This window comes from Macaca nemestrina, chromosome 4 (genome assembly GCF_043159975.1).
Source record: "Macaca nemestrina isolate mMacNem1 chromosome 4, mMacNem.hap1, whole genome shotgun sequence".
Lineage (NCBI taxonomy): Eukaryota > Metazoa > Chordata > Mammalia > Primates > Cercopithecidae > Macaca > Macaca nemestrina.
Genome location: NC_092128.1, coordinates 16,635,565 through 16,652,404, shown reverse-complemented (window position 1 = coordinate 16,652,404; position 16,840 = coordinate 16,635,565). Strand labels below are relative to the sequence as shown.

Genomic DNA, 16,840 nt, shown 5'->3' with positions numbered 1-16,840 from the left:
CAGGAAGCTGTGGGCTAGTGTGTGCACCTGCACCCAAGGCTCCAGTCTCCACTGTCTGATGGCCTCTGATGGAGTTTCAGTCTGTAGTACAGATGGCTAGTGCACCCAGTGGAGAAATCCTCCATTGTATGCACACAGAGTCTCACAGAATTTTTTCTCGGCTAGGGCAGGGCTTCACAACAAAGCCACTGAAGTATTAGGGCCCCACAAACAAAAACGGAGCCTGTTTCAAGCACTAAAGATCTTAACTGATGGAGGAAACCTTTTCTTGTCTTTCTGTGCTGCACACATTTGTTCATATTTTATATAACATTATGAAAAAAATATGATTGCTAAAAACGGTTGATGAGCACAAGCATAAAGGAGGGGGAGGGAAATATTTCTAAGATCAAGAGACAATTCTGATGATCAGTAAGTACTTTATTTAACAGAAAAATATTTGGAGAGACATGAAATTCCATGACAATAGGTAAACTGGAAAGTGTTGAGGAGAAGCCGGTGGAGGCAGACTTGTGCCTTGTAGACTCCTTCTCTTCAAGAAGTGTGACAAGCAAGTGTCTCTCCAATTCTGATGAATGTCATCTTGAACTCTTCTCAAGAGTAGGCGACAGCTGGATGACTGGGGATATTGGGAGACACGGAAAGGACTTTGGACACAAATCTCTAGGCAGTGGTGAGCCATTGGTCCTACTCCAAGTGAAACAACATGATGAAACTGTTATTTTGGTACAGGAACACTGGTAGTAGTATGGATCAGAAAGGAGATAGATTTTTGGGTAGCATGAAGGATTAGGAGACTTCTAAATATCCTACATGAAAGGTTAGAAAGGGTTTATGAGAAACATTGTGGATGACATAGGCTTGAGGCTCTGGTTTATGTTATCTCTTGGAAATAGTATTGGGTTTTATCTGGGAAGGTTGAATGTAGGACTAGCTAGGGTCTATTTCAGCTTTGCCCCCCCTCTTAGGGAGCCCCAGCATGTGGTCATCATTGCTAGTGCATGCCTTTCCAGGGTCTTAGTGGGAATCATGGTGTTCCCACCATGACTCTCCACTCTCACTGGGTCTGAATGCCTTCTGGGCCTGAGTATCTTCTGACATCCCTGCCCATGTCTTCAGCCTTCCAGAGTTTGTTCCCTGCTGGGCCTTCAGGAGTGCCACCCTCTGCATGCACAACTTAGGATCTGGCCCAGAAAGAAAAATAAAAATTAAAAAAGATTTTCTTACACGAGTTCTTGGGGCTCCTTGTTAGTACTCTGTGTCCTAAATCCCAGCTGTCTTGGAGTCAGTTAAGTCCTCTTGTCTTCAATCACATATACTGCTTCTATTTTATATAAATATGTTTGCTTGACTTTTTTCATATTTACCATTCCACTCTTCACTCTTCTTGCAATTCACACGATCCTGAGATCATTTTCCTTCTTAGATCCATTCCTAATTCAGATGACTTGAGCTCTCTGGTCACCGCCCCTTGTTGTGGGAAATGCTAACATAAGTTAGCTATTGTCCTCAGGAAAGTTAAACCTTTTACTTCCAGCCTTATTTAAGATTTCTGTTTAAACTCTATTGCTTTTTTTTTTTCCATTTTCCTTGCAATTGGGTTTACTTATTGGGAACTAAACAATGCAATAAATTTTTATTTGTTCAAATTTGTTCTATTTCTTTGTAGAAGGACCAAAGTGTTTTCTTGCTGAAGTAGATACCAATTGAAATAATTTTAATAGGAATGATATTAGAGTTTGAAACAAGATTAATTTTAGGTTTTTATCTAGTATAGCAGGTTAGAGGTCCATCCTATATGTAACCCGTTGAGGGGAAGAATATTCAACCCCACTTTCTTAAAATCCTATCTACATTCCTTTACCTTTTTTTTTTTTTTTTTTTTTTTGCTTTATGGGCCACAACGAAAATCTGATAATATGTATACATTAGAGGAATGCTAAAATTTTCTTCCTGACTGAACATATCCCCAGGTTAAAACAAACCTAAATTATATATCCTTGACTAAAATCATGGATAAGTATCCTCCCTAGGCCGAGTGTAGATTTACATATAACATAGATTTACGACCCTAATCTCACTCCTACAATTACAATGATCATCACAAAATGGTAATACTGCTGTAATACAACAATAAATAGATGGTAAAAATCCCTTAGAAAGTATGAATCATCTCATTTTTGTGTTTATTTGTGTTCATTTGTATCTTCACATGTTCTAGAATGAAAAGTCAATATTGGCATAACTTTACATTTTAAGAAAATTGATGATATTTCAATAAATGGTCACGAAGCATAAATAGCGTATGCAGCGAAATAGAAATGACCCATAGGAATTCATCGAGCTGGTTTCAAGTTGGAAAACTCTCCACAGAACTGATGACCTAATGTGGTTTCTAACATTTTAGAAATGGAAGGGCTTTGGAGATCATCTCCTTTCAGTTCCCCTGATTTAATATATGAGGAAATGTGGCATCACATATATGAAGTGATGGAACACTGACATACTGATTACATTTCCTAAAGTTCATGTAAGATACATTTTTATTCTCTAGCTGGTCAGGGTCTTGCTCTGTCTGGAGTGCAGTAACACAAGGCTCACTACAGCCTTGACTTCCCTGCTCAAGCAATCCTCCCACCTCGGCCTCTTGAGTGACTGGGACTACAGACATGCACCATTACATCCGGCTAATTTTTGGTAATTTTTGTAGAGATAAGGTGTTGCAATGGTGCCCAGACTCAGACATAGACAATTTCTGTTGAGTAAAACTTTAGAATGTCTTAGGTGTGGGGATACCTGGTGTTCCGACTGTTGACGCTCTGTATTGTTGCCAACATCTCTTTCCTTTTCATTCTCCCCTGGCCTTTCAAACCCATCCCTGCTGCTCAGGGATGTGGGATATGGATCCAGTCTGGATCCTGACACTGGGTTGGTGAGTGGCCAAGTGCTGCTTTGGCCACAGGGAGGAGCTGTGCTCCCGTGAAACCTCTGAGGCAGGGACCTGGGGAGGGATAGAGAGTGAGAGGAGAGATGGCCCAGGAGGGATCTTGCCCACGGGGAGCCATCCGTACCTCAAATGAGAGCATGGCTGTACTCAGGTCAAGCACACTAACATCAGCTTCAAGCTGATTTCCCTTTCCTTTGCACCACACACCTTGCGTTGTTCTTTTTCAGCATCCTGTGTATGTTAGCTCTAAGCCCAGCCAAGCCTCATGCCCTCCGCTTCAGGGACAGAGGGTGGCTCATCCCTTTCGTGCTCCCTCAGCTCCCTCCCCAGTGCCTGGTTGCTGGTTGGCATCACAGTCATACCCTTGAATGATGGGCGCTGGTCCGCACTGCATCTGTGGTCATGCAGTCATCCTCCCTCCACAGAGCCAGGCAAAGAGGGCTCCACCGTGCTTAGGCATTGAGGGAAGGGACGTTTTGAATGGTTCTGTCTTGTGTGATCCCGCAGGACAGAAGGAGATTCCTTGAATGGGAGTGGTCTGTTGCTGAGAGGGGTCCTGAAAGACAGGGAGACAGAGATAGAGGGAGGATCCACTTAATGAGGAAGCAGCTGAGAGCAAAGAGCCCCTGCCAGAGGAATATCCTTGGGGGTAAAAAGCTGGCTCTGTCCTTTCTGCCCAGCCCATTCATCCCAGCCCAGACTATTCAAATCTACCTTCTATCAGAACTTAGAAAGGATGTAAAACGGCTAGGAAGAAACATCCCCTGGGTCTGGGGAAACTGTCAGGAGCAGTGACATCACAGGGAAAACCACCAATCAGGGCCAAGGAGACCAGAGCCCAGTGCCTCACCCAGAGGACCCCAGTCAGAGGCCTCATCTCAGACCCGAGGCTAGCATGGGCTGCAGGCTGCTCTGCTGTGCGGTTCTCTGTCTCCTGGGAGCAGGTGAGTTAGGTTCAAACTGTCTGTCCTTGAACTCCAAGCTTTTTCCTTGTGGCTGCAGCAACAACCCTCCTCCTGGGCTCTGCCTGAATTTTGTCCCTTTCCTCCTACAGTCCCCACAGACACAGGAGTTACCCAGACACCAAAGCACCTGGTCATGGGAATGACAAATAAGAAGTCTTTGAAATGTGAACAACATCTGGGACACAATGCTATGTACTGGTACAAGCAGAAAGCTAAGAAGCCGCCGGAGATCATGTTTATCTACAACTATGAGAAACTCTCTATTAATGAAAGTGTGCCCAGTCGCTTCTCACCTGAATGCTCCAAGAGCTCTCTCTTACACCTTCACCTACGCGCTCTGCAGCCAGAAGACTCAGCCCTGTATCTCTGCGCCAGCAGCCAAGACACAGCCTTGCAGAGTCATCGCTTTCCTGTGCAGAAACCTTCGGGGCCTGCCAGGAAGCTGTGGGGGCCACGGAGGGCTCGGGTGAGCATTTCCTGCAAGAGCCCCGACAGAAGCTTCAGAACATCACAGCACCTGCTAATTCATCCATGTGGCAACTTTACATCCTGTGCACATATTTAGAGTGTGGGTTTTCTTTTGCCTGAGTGTGACTGCCCTGTCAACTGCTTTGAAAAAAAGATAAACATATTCAGATCTACTTTTAAAAAATGCTTTTTTAAAATCATGAAATAGGCTGGGCATGGTGGCTCAGGCCTGGCCTGTAATCCCAGTACTTTGGGAGGCCGAGACGGGCAGATCATGAGGTCAGGAGTTTGAGACCAGCCTGGCCAATATGGTGAAACGCTGTCTCTACTAAAAATACAAAAATTAGCTGGGCGTGGTGGCATATGCCTGTAATCCCAGCTACTTATGAGGCGGGAGAATCGCTTGAACTCGGGAGGTGGAGGTTGCTGTGAGCCGAGGCTGCACCACTGTACTCCAGCCTGGGTGACAGAGTGAGATACCATCTAATAATAATAATAATAAAAATAATAATAATTCTGAAATGAAGCAAGCATGCTCTAAGGATTTTTTAGCTTAAAATTTTAGAAGAACCCTCTAAATAATCACCTGTGTCACCACAGAGTTACACCTTGCACTAGGTCAGACACCGTCCTGTGAGGAGCTATGTTCTCCTGACACTTCACGTCCAGTGGTTTTCATGACTCTTCTTTGGGACCAAGGGTTCCCTTCCATCATAGGTTGTTGTCATGCAGAGTCAAGCAGCACTGAGCATTGCGAAATCAGAGAACGAACTTCCAGGCAAGGGTCCCAGTCCAGAAGTCAGCTAGAGAGGACAGTAGTAGACTTACTCTTTGGGAAATGTGTTTGAGAAATATTTATCAATTTTCACCACTTCTATTGTTCTATATTCCAGTTTGTCTGTTCTCTATTTTCTCGTTTTTACACTGAAAGCTAGACTGTGGATTCTAGCCCTGATCAAAGCTCCGAATGTGCACAGACACCTTCTCTGAACCCTGCAGGCAGCAAACGTGCCTCTGTCTGCTCCCCTTGCTCTAGAGCCTGTGGATCATGGTCTAGAAGCTTCCTGACTCATCCACTCTCCTTCCCTTGGCTGGAAGTCTCCTTGTTGGTTTCAGGTCTCAGCTCCTCCCTGGATTTCCTCTCCAGACTGACTTTTGAAGGATTATTTTCCCCCTACGGTCTCTTTATTCCCAGTGTGTTAAATCATCAGGCTCAGAGCTAGATGCCTCCAGAGCTCTACATTAGCCTTTAGAGAGGAGAGTGGGTCCTGGCTGTTCTGTTTACGTCTTTTTTCATTCACTAATTCATTCATTCATTTATGATAGAGACAAAAGGCTCCCTATCCCAAGATATACGGTCATTTGTGCTGTATCAAAAGAGAAGATATTCTTGTCACAGTTTTATGAAATGAGGTAGCTTCACAACTTGGGGGAAAGCAACCTTTTAAGTTAGTCGTCAAAATTAGCCTTTTGCCTAAGTTAAGTTAGGATCCTAAATTGGGCTCTTACCCTCCCACAAAAACTGGGCGACAGGGACTCTATCTTCCATGATGATTACATCTCAAAATATGGTTCCCAGGAAAGCCTGGGAAAAGAAGGTCTTGGGAAAGGCATTCCTGGGTCATAAAACTGGCAAGAAATTTATATCGATTTTAACAGGATTTACACACATTTCAAAGAGACAAAGGAAGAATTTTGAATTTCAAGGCTTTGAAACTAAATGTTCTTAGAAAAGGGGTGAGGAGGAGTTTCTTGCATTACTTTTCACAGGGAAAATTAAGCCTCTTTTATTTATTTTGCATTTTCCCTTACAGTAGCAGTAGATGAGTTGATACTTTAAAGCCTCCGGACCCAGCCACCCTGATGCGGTGGGGAGGTCATGGGGAAAATGGGAAGGGAGTTTTGCTGTGGGGTTTCCCTGACAGATCTGCCCTGATTCAGGAGCACAGTCCTTAAAGAACCACAAAAGTCTGAGCACACAGGCAGAATCTGGCTCTCAAGCTTAGCAATGCAGACACCTGAGTACTGGGGACTTTATTTGCAGCAAAAGACCCTTTCCCTCCCCAGTCCCTGCCCCTGGCAGCAGCAGGCAAGGCCAGTGTTTCAGGCAGGTGGGAAGAAAGGCAGGACCTTTGGGAAACCCTGGCCAGCAGCACCCATGAGGCAACCCTTACAGAGCTCAACCGAAGGGGCAATGTATTTTGTGAACAGTAAACAACTCTGGGCTCCTTAGGAATATAAGGAAATCAAGCCCTGGGTGAGGCTGGACTTCCAGGGATGCTGGTATGTTCAGGCCCAGAATTAGTGCCATTCGGATACCCGTGAATACGTGGCCTTCGTTTGTAACAACTGTGTAGTGAGCTCTGTGAACGTCTAATCACATTTACATAAGTCATTTTAGAAAAGTGCTAGTTGAAAGAATAAATGCAGCAATATTAATGATTGTTAACTCTGGAGAATGGGATATATTTTTGTTACTCTCAGTGAACTACGTAGTATTAAGTGTTCAGTTACATGCATTTTATCAAATGCAGTCACTCCAGTAACACCACCACGACCAAAATGTGGAGTATTTTATCACTTCCTAAGAGGAAGTGTTCCCCTTTCTTTCAATGTCCCCTGAAACCCAGGGCAAATTTTATTAAAATGTCCCTAAGTAGTTAGTATTTTTGATACTATATATTTTTTAAATTTCAACCTTTATTTTAGATACAGGGGGTACATATGCAGGTTTGTTACTTGGGTATATTGCACCCAGGTAGTGAACATAGTACCCAATAGGTAGTTTTTCAACCCATGCCCCCTTCTCCACTCCTCCCTCTAGTAATCCGCAGTGTCTATTCTTTGCATGTTTATGTCCACGTGTGCTCAATGTTTAGCTCCAACTTGTAAGTGAGAGTATGCATGTATTTGGTTTTCTGTTCCCAATATACAGAAGCTATAATGAATTTAGACAAATCAACAAGCAGAAGACAAGTAACCCCATTTAAAGATGGGCAAAGGACATGAACACTTTTCAAATGATAATATTTTTAATGGCACTCCTTAATTCCAAATTTTTCTTGCTTTCACATTTACATAGAAATACAGTTTAATTTGGTATATTTAAAATGTATCCTAAAATTGTGCTAGACTCATTTATTATTTCTGGTAGAATTTTGTACCCTGTTTAGGGTTTTCCACATAGGTGCTTGGGTCCTCTGTGAATAAAGACTGTTTAACATCATCCCCTACCCTCTGTGCTTTGCTAGGAGCTCCATGGTCATGTTGAAAAGAAGGGATGAGGATGGGCATCCTGTTCTTCTTCCTAATCTTTGGGGAAAAAATTCAGTCATTTTTTCAGTTTTTGACCATTAAGTATGATATTAGCTATAGATGTTCCATGAATGCCTTTTATAAGGTAGAGGACTTTTTTTGTTGTTGTTGTTCCTAGTTTGCTAAGAGTTTTTAATCAGAACATTGAATTTTTGGGAAATAATTTTTCTATATCTATTAAGATGATTATAAAAAATTTTTTCTTTCCAAGTTCTATTTTAGTTTTAAGGGCTACATGTGCAGGTTTGTTACATGGGTAAATTGCATGTCGTGGGTATTTGGTATCCAGATAATTTTGTCACCCAAGTAATCCGTTCAATACCCAATTGGTAGTTTTTTAATCCCTACCTTCCTCTCACCCCCCACCTTTCTGTAAGCCCCAGTGTCTACTGATCCTTTGTTTGTGTCTATGTGTGCTCAATGTTTAGCTCCCACTTATAAGTGAGAACATGTGTGGTATCTGGATTTCTGTTCCTGGGTTAATTCACTTAGGATAATGTCCTCCAGCTCTCTCTATGTTGCTGAAACGAATGTGTTCTTGTTCTTTTTATGGATGCATAGTATTTCATGGTGTATATGTAGCACATTTTCTTTATCCAGTCCACATTGATGGGCATTGAGGTTGATTCTATGTCTTTGCTATTGTGAATAGTGCTACATTGAACATCGTGTGCATGTTATCTTTATGGTAGAGTGCTGTATTTCTTTTGGTATATTAATTGGATTGCTGGGCCGAATGGTAGGGTTTTTTTGTTGTTGTTGTTTGAAAAATATCCAGACTACTTTCTACAGCGGTTGAACTAATTTACATTCCCACCAACAATGTATAAGCTTTCCATTTTCTCTGCAATCTTGCCAGCATCTGTTATATTTTGACTTTTTAATAACAGTTATTCTAACTGGTGTAAGATGGTATCTCATGGTGGTTTTCATTTGCATTTTTCCTACTAATTAGTTATATTGAACATTTTTTTCATAGGCTTGTAGGCTTCATGCATTTCTTCTTTTGAAAAGTGTCTATTCATGTCCTTTGCTCATTTTTCTTTTTTGAGATGCAGTCTTGCTCTGTCGCCCAGGCTGGGGTGCAGTGGCCGGAGCTCGGCTCACTGCAAGCTCTGCCTCCTGGGTTTACTGCCGTTCTCCTGCCTCAGCCTCCCAAGTAGCTGGGACTACAGGCGCCCGCCACCACGCCTGGCTAGAGTTTTTTTTTTTTTTGTATTTTTTAATAGAGACGGGATTTCACCATGTTAGCCAGGATGGTCGTGATCTCCTGACCTCGTGATCCGCCCGTCTCAGCCTCCTAAAGTGCTGGGATTACAGGCTTGAACCACCGCGCCCGGCTGAATGTCTTCTATTCTTTCTCTTTTGTGATTGCTCTTGCTATGTCTGCCACTGCTGTGTCGATTGGGAATGGTGAGAATGAGCATCCTTGTCTTGTTCACAGGAATGCTTCCAGTTTTTGCTGCTTCAGTGTGTTATTAGTTGTGGTATGTCATAGATAGTTCTTAATATTTTGAAATATGTACTTTCAATGCCTAGTTTGTTGAAGGGGTTTTAACATGAAGGAATGTTTAATTTTATCAAAAGCCTTTTCTGTATTTATTGAGATGATCATCTGGGTTTGTTTTTAGTTCTGTTTAGGTGGTGAATCACATTTGTTGATTTGTGTATGTTGAACCAATGTTGCATCCCAGGAATGAAGCCTACTTGATTGTGGTAGATAAACTTTTTGATGTGCTGCTGGATACAGTTTGCCAATATTTTGTTAAAAATTTTCGCATCGAATTAAATAATTTTTAAATATGGTGACTTACATTAATTGCTTTTTAAATATAGAACCAATTATGCATTCCTGGGGCAAATCTCACTTACTGATTAGATATTAATCTTTTTATACATTGTGAGTTAAATTTACTTTATTTTTGTTAAGGATTTTTGCTTCTATGTTAATATTAGTACTATTTATTCCTCACAATTTGTAAATTGATAAACTTGGTCAATTTCATCAATAAAGTAAGCTGGGTCTGGAGTTTTCTTTCTGGAAAAGCTTTTAATTATTATGAGTTCAATTTTTAAAACTTCATCTTTGTGTATTTTTTAATATCCCTATGGACATTCAAGTTATCTACTGCTTTTTGAGTGAGTAATTGTGTTTCTTGGGGAATTTGTTTATTTTGTCTGCTGTTGAATTTATTGGCATAATATTAATCTTTCATTGGAGTTCTAATTTGCATTTCTCTAAGGATTAATGATGTTGAGTACATTTTAATGTTTTTATTATCATTTGCGGATATGTCTTTTTCATATACCTATTATTAATGCTTTTGCCCAGTTTTAAAAGTTAAATTATATACCTTTTATATTGATTTATAGGAATCCTTTATATAATCTGGATACAGTATTCTAGTCCAATACATGTATTGTGAAACTTTTTCCTCGGTCTGAAAATTTTCCTTTCCACTTTCTTGATGGTACCTGAACACAATCCCTATGAAATGAGAGTACCCTTCTTTCTCCTTTTGTTTTCTCTCTACCTTCACCCTTATCAGTATTAGGCAGGTAATTAATTCAGTCAGATTGAGATATGCAAAGGGTTCTAGCTAGTCCTCGCAACACTGGCTTGGATATACCTCTGGTCTCCAATCACACGAGACCATTTTGCCAGCCCAGAAGCTACCCCTGCTATGTATTCTACCATGAGTAGACCTTAAATGCACACCTCCCACTCTCTCCGTAATACATATGGCAGAATGGTGATGGATCCTTCTTTTGGCAGACTTTCCACAATGCATGGAGCTATGCCTATCCAAGCACATCTCTGCATGGACTAAGGACGGGGTGAATAATTGAGTCAGTGTTCCTGCTTCTTGCTTGTGAGTTTTCCCCAGTAAATCTTGTTTTATGTGTATATTGCCCAGGGCTAGTGCTGTCTACATGTCCCTTTATATGATTGTGCTCTCACAGAATTATGAGGCTGGAAGGAACAAACGAGTTCTCATAAAGAGAAATTTAATCACCTCTAGAAAGAAGTACATGCTAATGGCTTTGGAGTTTCTGTGAAAGAAGGGTTTCCTCCTGCCTTAGAGGGTGGGAAAAGTGGGCAATGTCTTCACCAAGTCAGCAACACTAGATTTCAGCCAGAGGCAGAAGTGGGGTTCTCTGATAATGCCCAATTGTGGTTATAGAGGCGCTACATGAGCAAGGCCATGGAGGTGAAAATGGAGGCATTTGGGCCGAAATGCTATAAATTGAAGTAAAACGGAAAACTCAGTACGCGTTCTAATGGAGGATGCAGCTTCCTAATATTGTGCTTTCATTTAGATTCTCTCATCTGTAATTACTCCACACACTGTCTCAAATCATTAACACAACTGTGTGCCAGGTAATCATTTAGCCCCTTTGCTTAGTACAAGGTAGCCAAGATCTCTACTTAGCTCCCTATTTTTCTCTGGGAAGCTTTTCCTGAAACCTGCAGTCACCATGCTTCTCAGACTTCCCTCTTTCTTATTGTCCTTTCCATTTATATTTTACCTTTAATTGTAGTTTATTTGATTAACATCTGACATTTTTGTGTTTCTCTTTTACTTATTTGTCCTCACTTAATTGTAACTGGCTAGCTGCTGTTAATCAAGTTATATTTTCTGGGGTTACAATGGTTATTTTTTCCTCTAAAGTTTCTATCTCTGTAAGAATTGAGGTAGCAGAGCCTTGTCTTTTTTAAAAACAGGGTCTCTTTCTGTCACCCAAGCTGGAGTACAGTGGTGCAATCGTGGCTCACTGCAGCCTCAACCTCTGGGATTCAAGCAATCCTCCCACCTCAGCCTCCCAGGTAGCTATGACTACAGGCACACACCACCACCACTCGCTAACTTTTTTGTTTACATTTTTGGTAGAGATGAGGTCTTGCTACATTGCCAGGTTTCTCTCAAACTCTTGAGCTCTGGTGATCCTCCTGCGTTTACCTCCCAAAGTGCTGGGGATACAGGTATGAGCCACCATGCCTGGCTTCTGCTATTGATTTCTAAAATTTAAATGTAGATCAGATTGTCTCCACGCAAGGAGGAAGTCAGACAGGGCAGAGCTTAGCCAATGTCCACGGTTTGTTTTCTCACTGCAGTCTTGGGCTCACCACTCATCTCTTCATACTCTGGCCCCAAATAGCTTCAATCTTACCAGAAGATTCTCATGGTTTTCAGTTTGTTTCTGGTTTCTTAGTTATATCTTGTCTGATCAGGTTTCCCTGGGGAAGGAGCCAGGAGATGCTACAAGTCTGCAATTTTATGGGGAGTCAGATCGAGTGCTTTGGTATTTCACACATTTTTATAATATTATCTAAGCCTTCTCTTCTCTGAATATAATGGCTATTCATCATGGGATATGAGGCATCTCAGAGGCAATCTAGATATCTGTTTTGTTTCTTTTTCTAGTAAAGAATTGACCAGTATTCTAGCAATTTTATTTAGTTGAATCAGAAAAATTTTAGGCATTCCTTTTAAAGCAAAAATACATAGTTTTTCTTAACGTGACTTCTACGGATAGTTTATATGTTTATGATTTTGTGTAGTAGCTTTACCTTCCCTAGGATCAGAAACCACATCAGAAAATCAGCTTCTATTATGAAAGGTTTTGGAGAGTTAGGTATGCAGAAAATCTATAAAAAGTATTAAGTTGTAGAACACTGCCATCTGAACTTGAGATAATTTTAACAGGTTTATATCCATGAATACTCCCACAGTAGGGTATTTTTGTGATGGCCTCTTGGAAGAGGTACTGGTTATTGATCACATCTCACTGGCACATTGGCTAGTGACTGCTAATGTCAGATGCAGCTGGATTGGAACCTCTTCTCATTGATTTCTCATGGGGTCGTTTGCCTTTGGACTTAAATATCAAGAAATACTTCATAATGACAATATCTAGACTTGCTCTACATATGTAACTATTATTAAAATTCGATGACAGATATGTCAAATGTCGATATTTAAAGAAATTTGGATTGGAAATAAACTAAATCAGAAGAAGCAAGTGAAAGATAGTGGTTCTATAATGGACTCTTTCTCAGATTCTGTTTTCCCAAGTCTCATGTTTCTTTTTTAAATCCAGTCTGGCCTCTCCTCCTTCGCTTACTAAGTATAGAACCACAAATAGAATCTTAGAAATTTAATCATTTTCTGCACATATCTTTACTCATATATGGGAAAATGGGCAAGAGGATATTGTCAGTGAAATCAGCAAAAAGAGGATTTCTAAGAGAGAGAGTATGGATGGGAAAGAAACAAATTCCCCAGCAGCATGGCAACAGTGGGTATTGTTTTCTTTATTTTTGGATAAGCTGATTAGTTGGTACGTAGCACAGAGCGGTCTGAAAGGTCTGCTTTGAGGAAGTTGGCTGGAGTCATCACAGAAAGAAGAACTTTAATAATCAATCACCCACAAATCCCTGAGAGTCTGCCTGCAGCGAGGGGGACGGGATGACTCGGTGTGATTTCTGGCACAGTTCTTCCCGTAGCACACCTACATGAGCTAGGCCGGGTTTGCCTCATCTCCTTCATCAGAATTTTCTCAAAGGTAAAATGTCTTCTCTATCACTTTTTCCCCTTTTACAATGCAAAAAGTGATCTTGAAGGACATAAATTTTAAAATGTGGGGGCTTCTTTTAGTTCCCCTAGAGAAAAAGTATAATAGTCAAGATGGTGAAATCGTTCCTAATTTAAACATGTCCCATGCACCGTGTTAGAAAGGCTGTATCCATCAGCTCAGACAGCCACAGCAAACAGCACAGACTGCACGGGTTAAACACAAATCTTTTTTTTTCTCACATCTCCAGAGTGTGAAAAGGGGATGCCAGCATGCGGGGCTCTGGTGAGGGCCCTCCTCCTGGCTTGCAGAGCACCCTCTTCCAGTTGAATCCTCACATGGTGGAGAGAGAACAAGCCAGGCATCGAGTGCCCCATCCCAGAGGACATTAATCATACTGGATCAGAGCTCCACTTTTATAAGCTCATGTAAACATAGTTTTCTCTATAAAGACCCTATCGTCAAATATTGTCTCCCTGGGGGTTGTATTTTGGAGGGACATACATATTCAGTCGGTTAACAATGGCAAAATCTTGGTTACTGCGCAGCGGGCCACACGGGGGTGCTGTGGAACCACTGAGCTCCAAATGTCTCTGGGGTGTGCACAGAGCCAGGAGCCTGGGACACGGAGGGTTAAGGAGCAGCCTTGCTTGATGTTTGTGCTCACTAAAAATGTGATGGCAGATACGTAAAATTGCAGGTGTGCCTCTCTTCAGGGAGCCATGCACTTCAGCTCTGCGTGGGTTAGGAAGTCTCCGTGAGCTTGCAAGGGAGAATGAAAATGGGCTGTCCCATGCTGGGATGGGACAACCTGCATGTCCCCGGCAGGGACAGACAGAGGAACAACAGCCTGGAGGGAAAAGCAAAGGAACTTGGGGTGGAGGGGGGACATGCAGCCTAACCTCATTCCAGCTCAGAGCAGCCCAGACCAACCCCACATGGTATGTGAGAGTACAGCACAGAGCAGAGGTCTTTGATCAGGTAAGCCAGGGGCATAACAAGGAAGGCAGGGTGCAGGGGAACCTGCAGAGATGACATCAGAGCAGTGACATCACAGCCTAACATCCGATCAGAGATGTGATGCCCAAAACCCCAGCTCTCAGAGGACCAGTATCCCTCGCAGGGTGACACCTGACCAGCTCTGTCCCACCCGGCCATGGGCTCCAGGTACCTCTGATGGGAAGGCCTTTGTCTCTTGGGAGCAAGTGAATCCTTCACACAGGTGGGATATCTCTGAAGCACCCCTCATCCAAGGCACCCTCAGGCTCCCTCCTGTGTTCTTGCCCCAGCCTTTGTCTCCCTCCCTCACAGGCCCAGTGGATTCTGCTGTGCAGAACAGAGAGCAGTGGACCTCGGGAGGCCTGCAAGGGGAGGACATAGGACGGTGACATCACAGGATGCCCCTCCCACCAGGAAAAGCAAGGCTGAGAACTCAGCTCTTCCCCAGGAGGACCAAGCCCTGAGCACAGACACACTGCTGCCTGCCCCTTGGTGCCACGGGCTCCATGCTGCTCTGCTGGGCACTGCTTTGTCTCCTGGGAGCAGGTGAGTCCCTGCAGACAGGACAGCACCCCATCCTGAGCCTGCCCCACCCCTGTGTCTTCCACTTTACCTTGGGGAGGTACCACCACACTGTCTCCCGTGCTCATCCTCCATCTGCTTTTCCCACAGGCCCAGTAGAGGCTGGAGTCACCCAAACTCCAAGATCTCTGATCAAACTGAGAGGACAGCAAGCGACATTGAGCTGCTCCCCTATCTCTGGGCATAGGAGTGTGTCCTGGTACCAACAGACCCCAGGACAGGGCCTTCAGTTCCTCTTCGAATACTTCAGTGAGACACAGAGACAAAAAGGAAACTTCCCTAATCGATTCTCAGGGCGCCAGTTCTCTAACTCTCGCTCTGAGATGAATGTGAGCACCTTAGAGCTGGGGGACTCGGCCCTTTATCTTTGTGCCAGCAGCTTGGCACAGCCCTACAAAGCCAACCACATTCTGTGCACAAACCTCCCGGGCCCAGTGTGGAGCAACCTCAGCCCTGACATATCTGTGAGAACCTGGGGACTGCAGGGAGAAAGAAAGGCAATTTAGAATGTTAGGACCCACAGCCTGGGGCTTTCTGCAATTCGGGGTTGGAGGAAACAAGGGCTGGAGAAAACAAGGCCAAGAGAGCCTACTCAGAGGACAGGTACTGCTTCCGCAGGTTGACTGCAACATTACCTTCTTTGCCCACACAGTAAGCTACAGGGATAGAGGAAATGTTTGTAATTTAACAGCTGGCGCGCTCCTTTTCAAGACAAGGGATTTAATTTTGTGGTCAAGATTGTTGATAACAGCGTAGTGTAGAAGGGAGAATAACAGGGTTTTCTTTATACAACTTGGGGAGAAGAAATCAAGATTTTGGGGAAAGTCAAGGATAGAGAAAATGAAAGATGATTGAAAATAGAGATAGAGCAGAAGGTGATGAAAAGTGGTGGTCTGTGCACCATGAACTCTCTTCTCCCCTCTCCCAAAGTTTTCAATACCTAGAAAAATTAAGGAAAGGTCTTATAGCAACTGGAATCACCTGGTAGCCGGTCCCAGTTGGAGACATCACCAAAGAGCCTCTTGGCCATTGTGAGAGCCCTAGAGCTGCTTCTGCTGTCTTCCTTCTTCCGGCCCTAATCTCCACTCCTCAGGCCACAGTCAGGTACTTCCCAAAACACAGAGGAAGGTAAAGTCACCCTTGTTCCTAAAGGGGCAAATACTTTCCAGTTTTCCCCCAAATACATTCTGTGACCCTGGGATTCCTTTCTGACATTCACCTCCCAGATCCAATTACCTTCTATGACCAAATGCTCTTTGAACATTTTCTAAAACTCAGCAGTCTTTACATCCTCTGTGTTTGTCCTCACTATTTCCATGGCCTGGGAGGACCTTTGTTCTCCTAAGACGGGGTCACATACCAATCATCTGCCAAGGACAGGCTCACATCTGCCTTTCTCTTCACTTCTTACTGTGACATTCCCTGGGACTGTACTGTATCAGTCTCTTCCCTTTATTTTCATAGGAAAAGTCAAGGGTATAATTGATACTCTTTGATGTTTGTAAAACTAATAAGTTATTGCCCTCTTATACAGAATCCTGGAGTGTGATTAAGGGACTCCACTTGAAATATCATGCAGAATGATTATGAGTAGTCTTAGTATTTCATGTAACTTCTGTAGTATTCCTAGCAATTGTGTCTTCACACAGGATTGATGACCAGTGCTGTTAAGTATCTGAAGTATATCTAATGCTGGAATTTCCAAATGTTCTTTTGGAGTGAAGAAAACTATGTTATTTGTGCTGATTGAAGAATCACTAAAAAAAGAAAATTATGGTATAGTAATATTCCTAAAGACTCATAATCCTGCAAAAAACTTCCTCACCATAACCACACTTTCCACAACCACATTTTTAAAGATTTGGTGAAAGTGGAATGTAGTCAAAGGTGCTTGTTAATCACCCTTGATGAAATCAACCTAAATCAACCTAAAACATTGAAAGAAAAAAAAAAAAAACTAGTTTTGCTCAGTAATGGAATCTTATCA

The 16,840-nt window shown here is 42.7% G+C and overlaps 1 long non-coding RNA gene and 1 gene segment (V, D, J or C); one reads left to right on the top strand and one right to left on the bottom strand.

Annotated features, from left to right (window-relative positions):
* Positions 1 to 333: 333 nt before the first annotated feature.
* On the bottom strand, positions 334 to 4,295 carry LOC105471203 (uncharacterized). Of its 2 annotated transcripts, none has more exons than XR_011621896.1 (3): positions 4,206 to 4,295; positions 1,228 to 3,503; positions 334 to 619 (listed from the first exon to the last, which is right to left on the bottom strand). It is a non-coding gene; the product is annotated as an uncharacterized lncRNA (long non-coding RNA). The 2 variants fall into 2 exon arrangements; XR_981032.3 differs by having other exon boundaries at positions 348 to 1,184; positions 3,310 to 3,503.
* Positions 3,748 to 14,990, top strand: LOC105471204 (T cell receptor beta variable 4-1-like). The segment is given in 3 exon segments: positions 3,748 to 3,891; positions 4,002 to 4,378; positions 10,472 to 14,990. Coding segments are annotated over 3 exon segments (492 nt in total).
* The last annotated feature ends 1,850 nt before the right edge of the window (positions 14,991 to 16,840 follow it).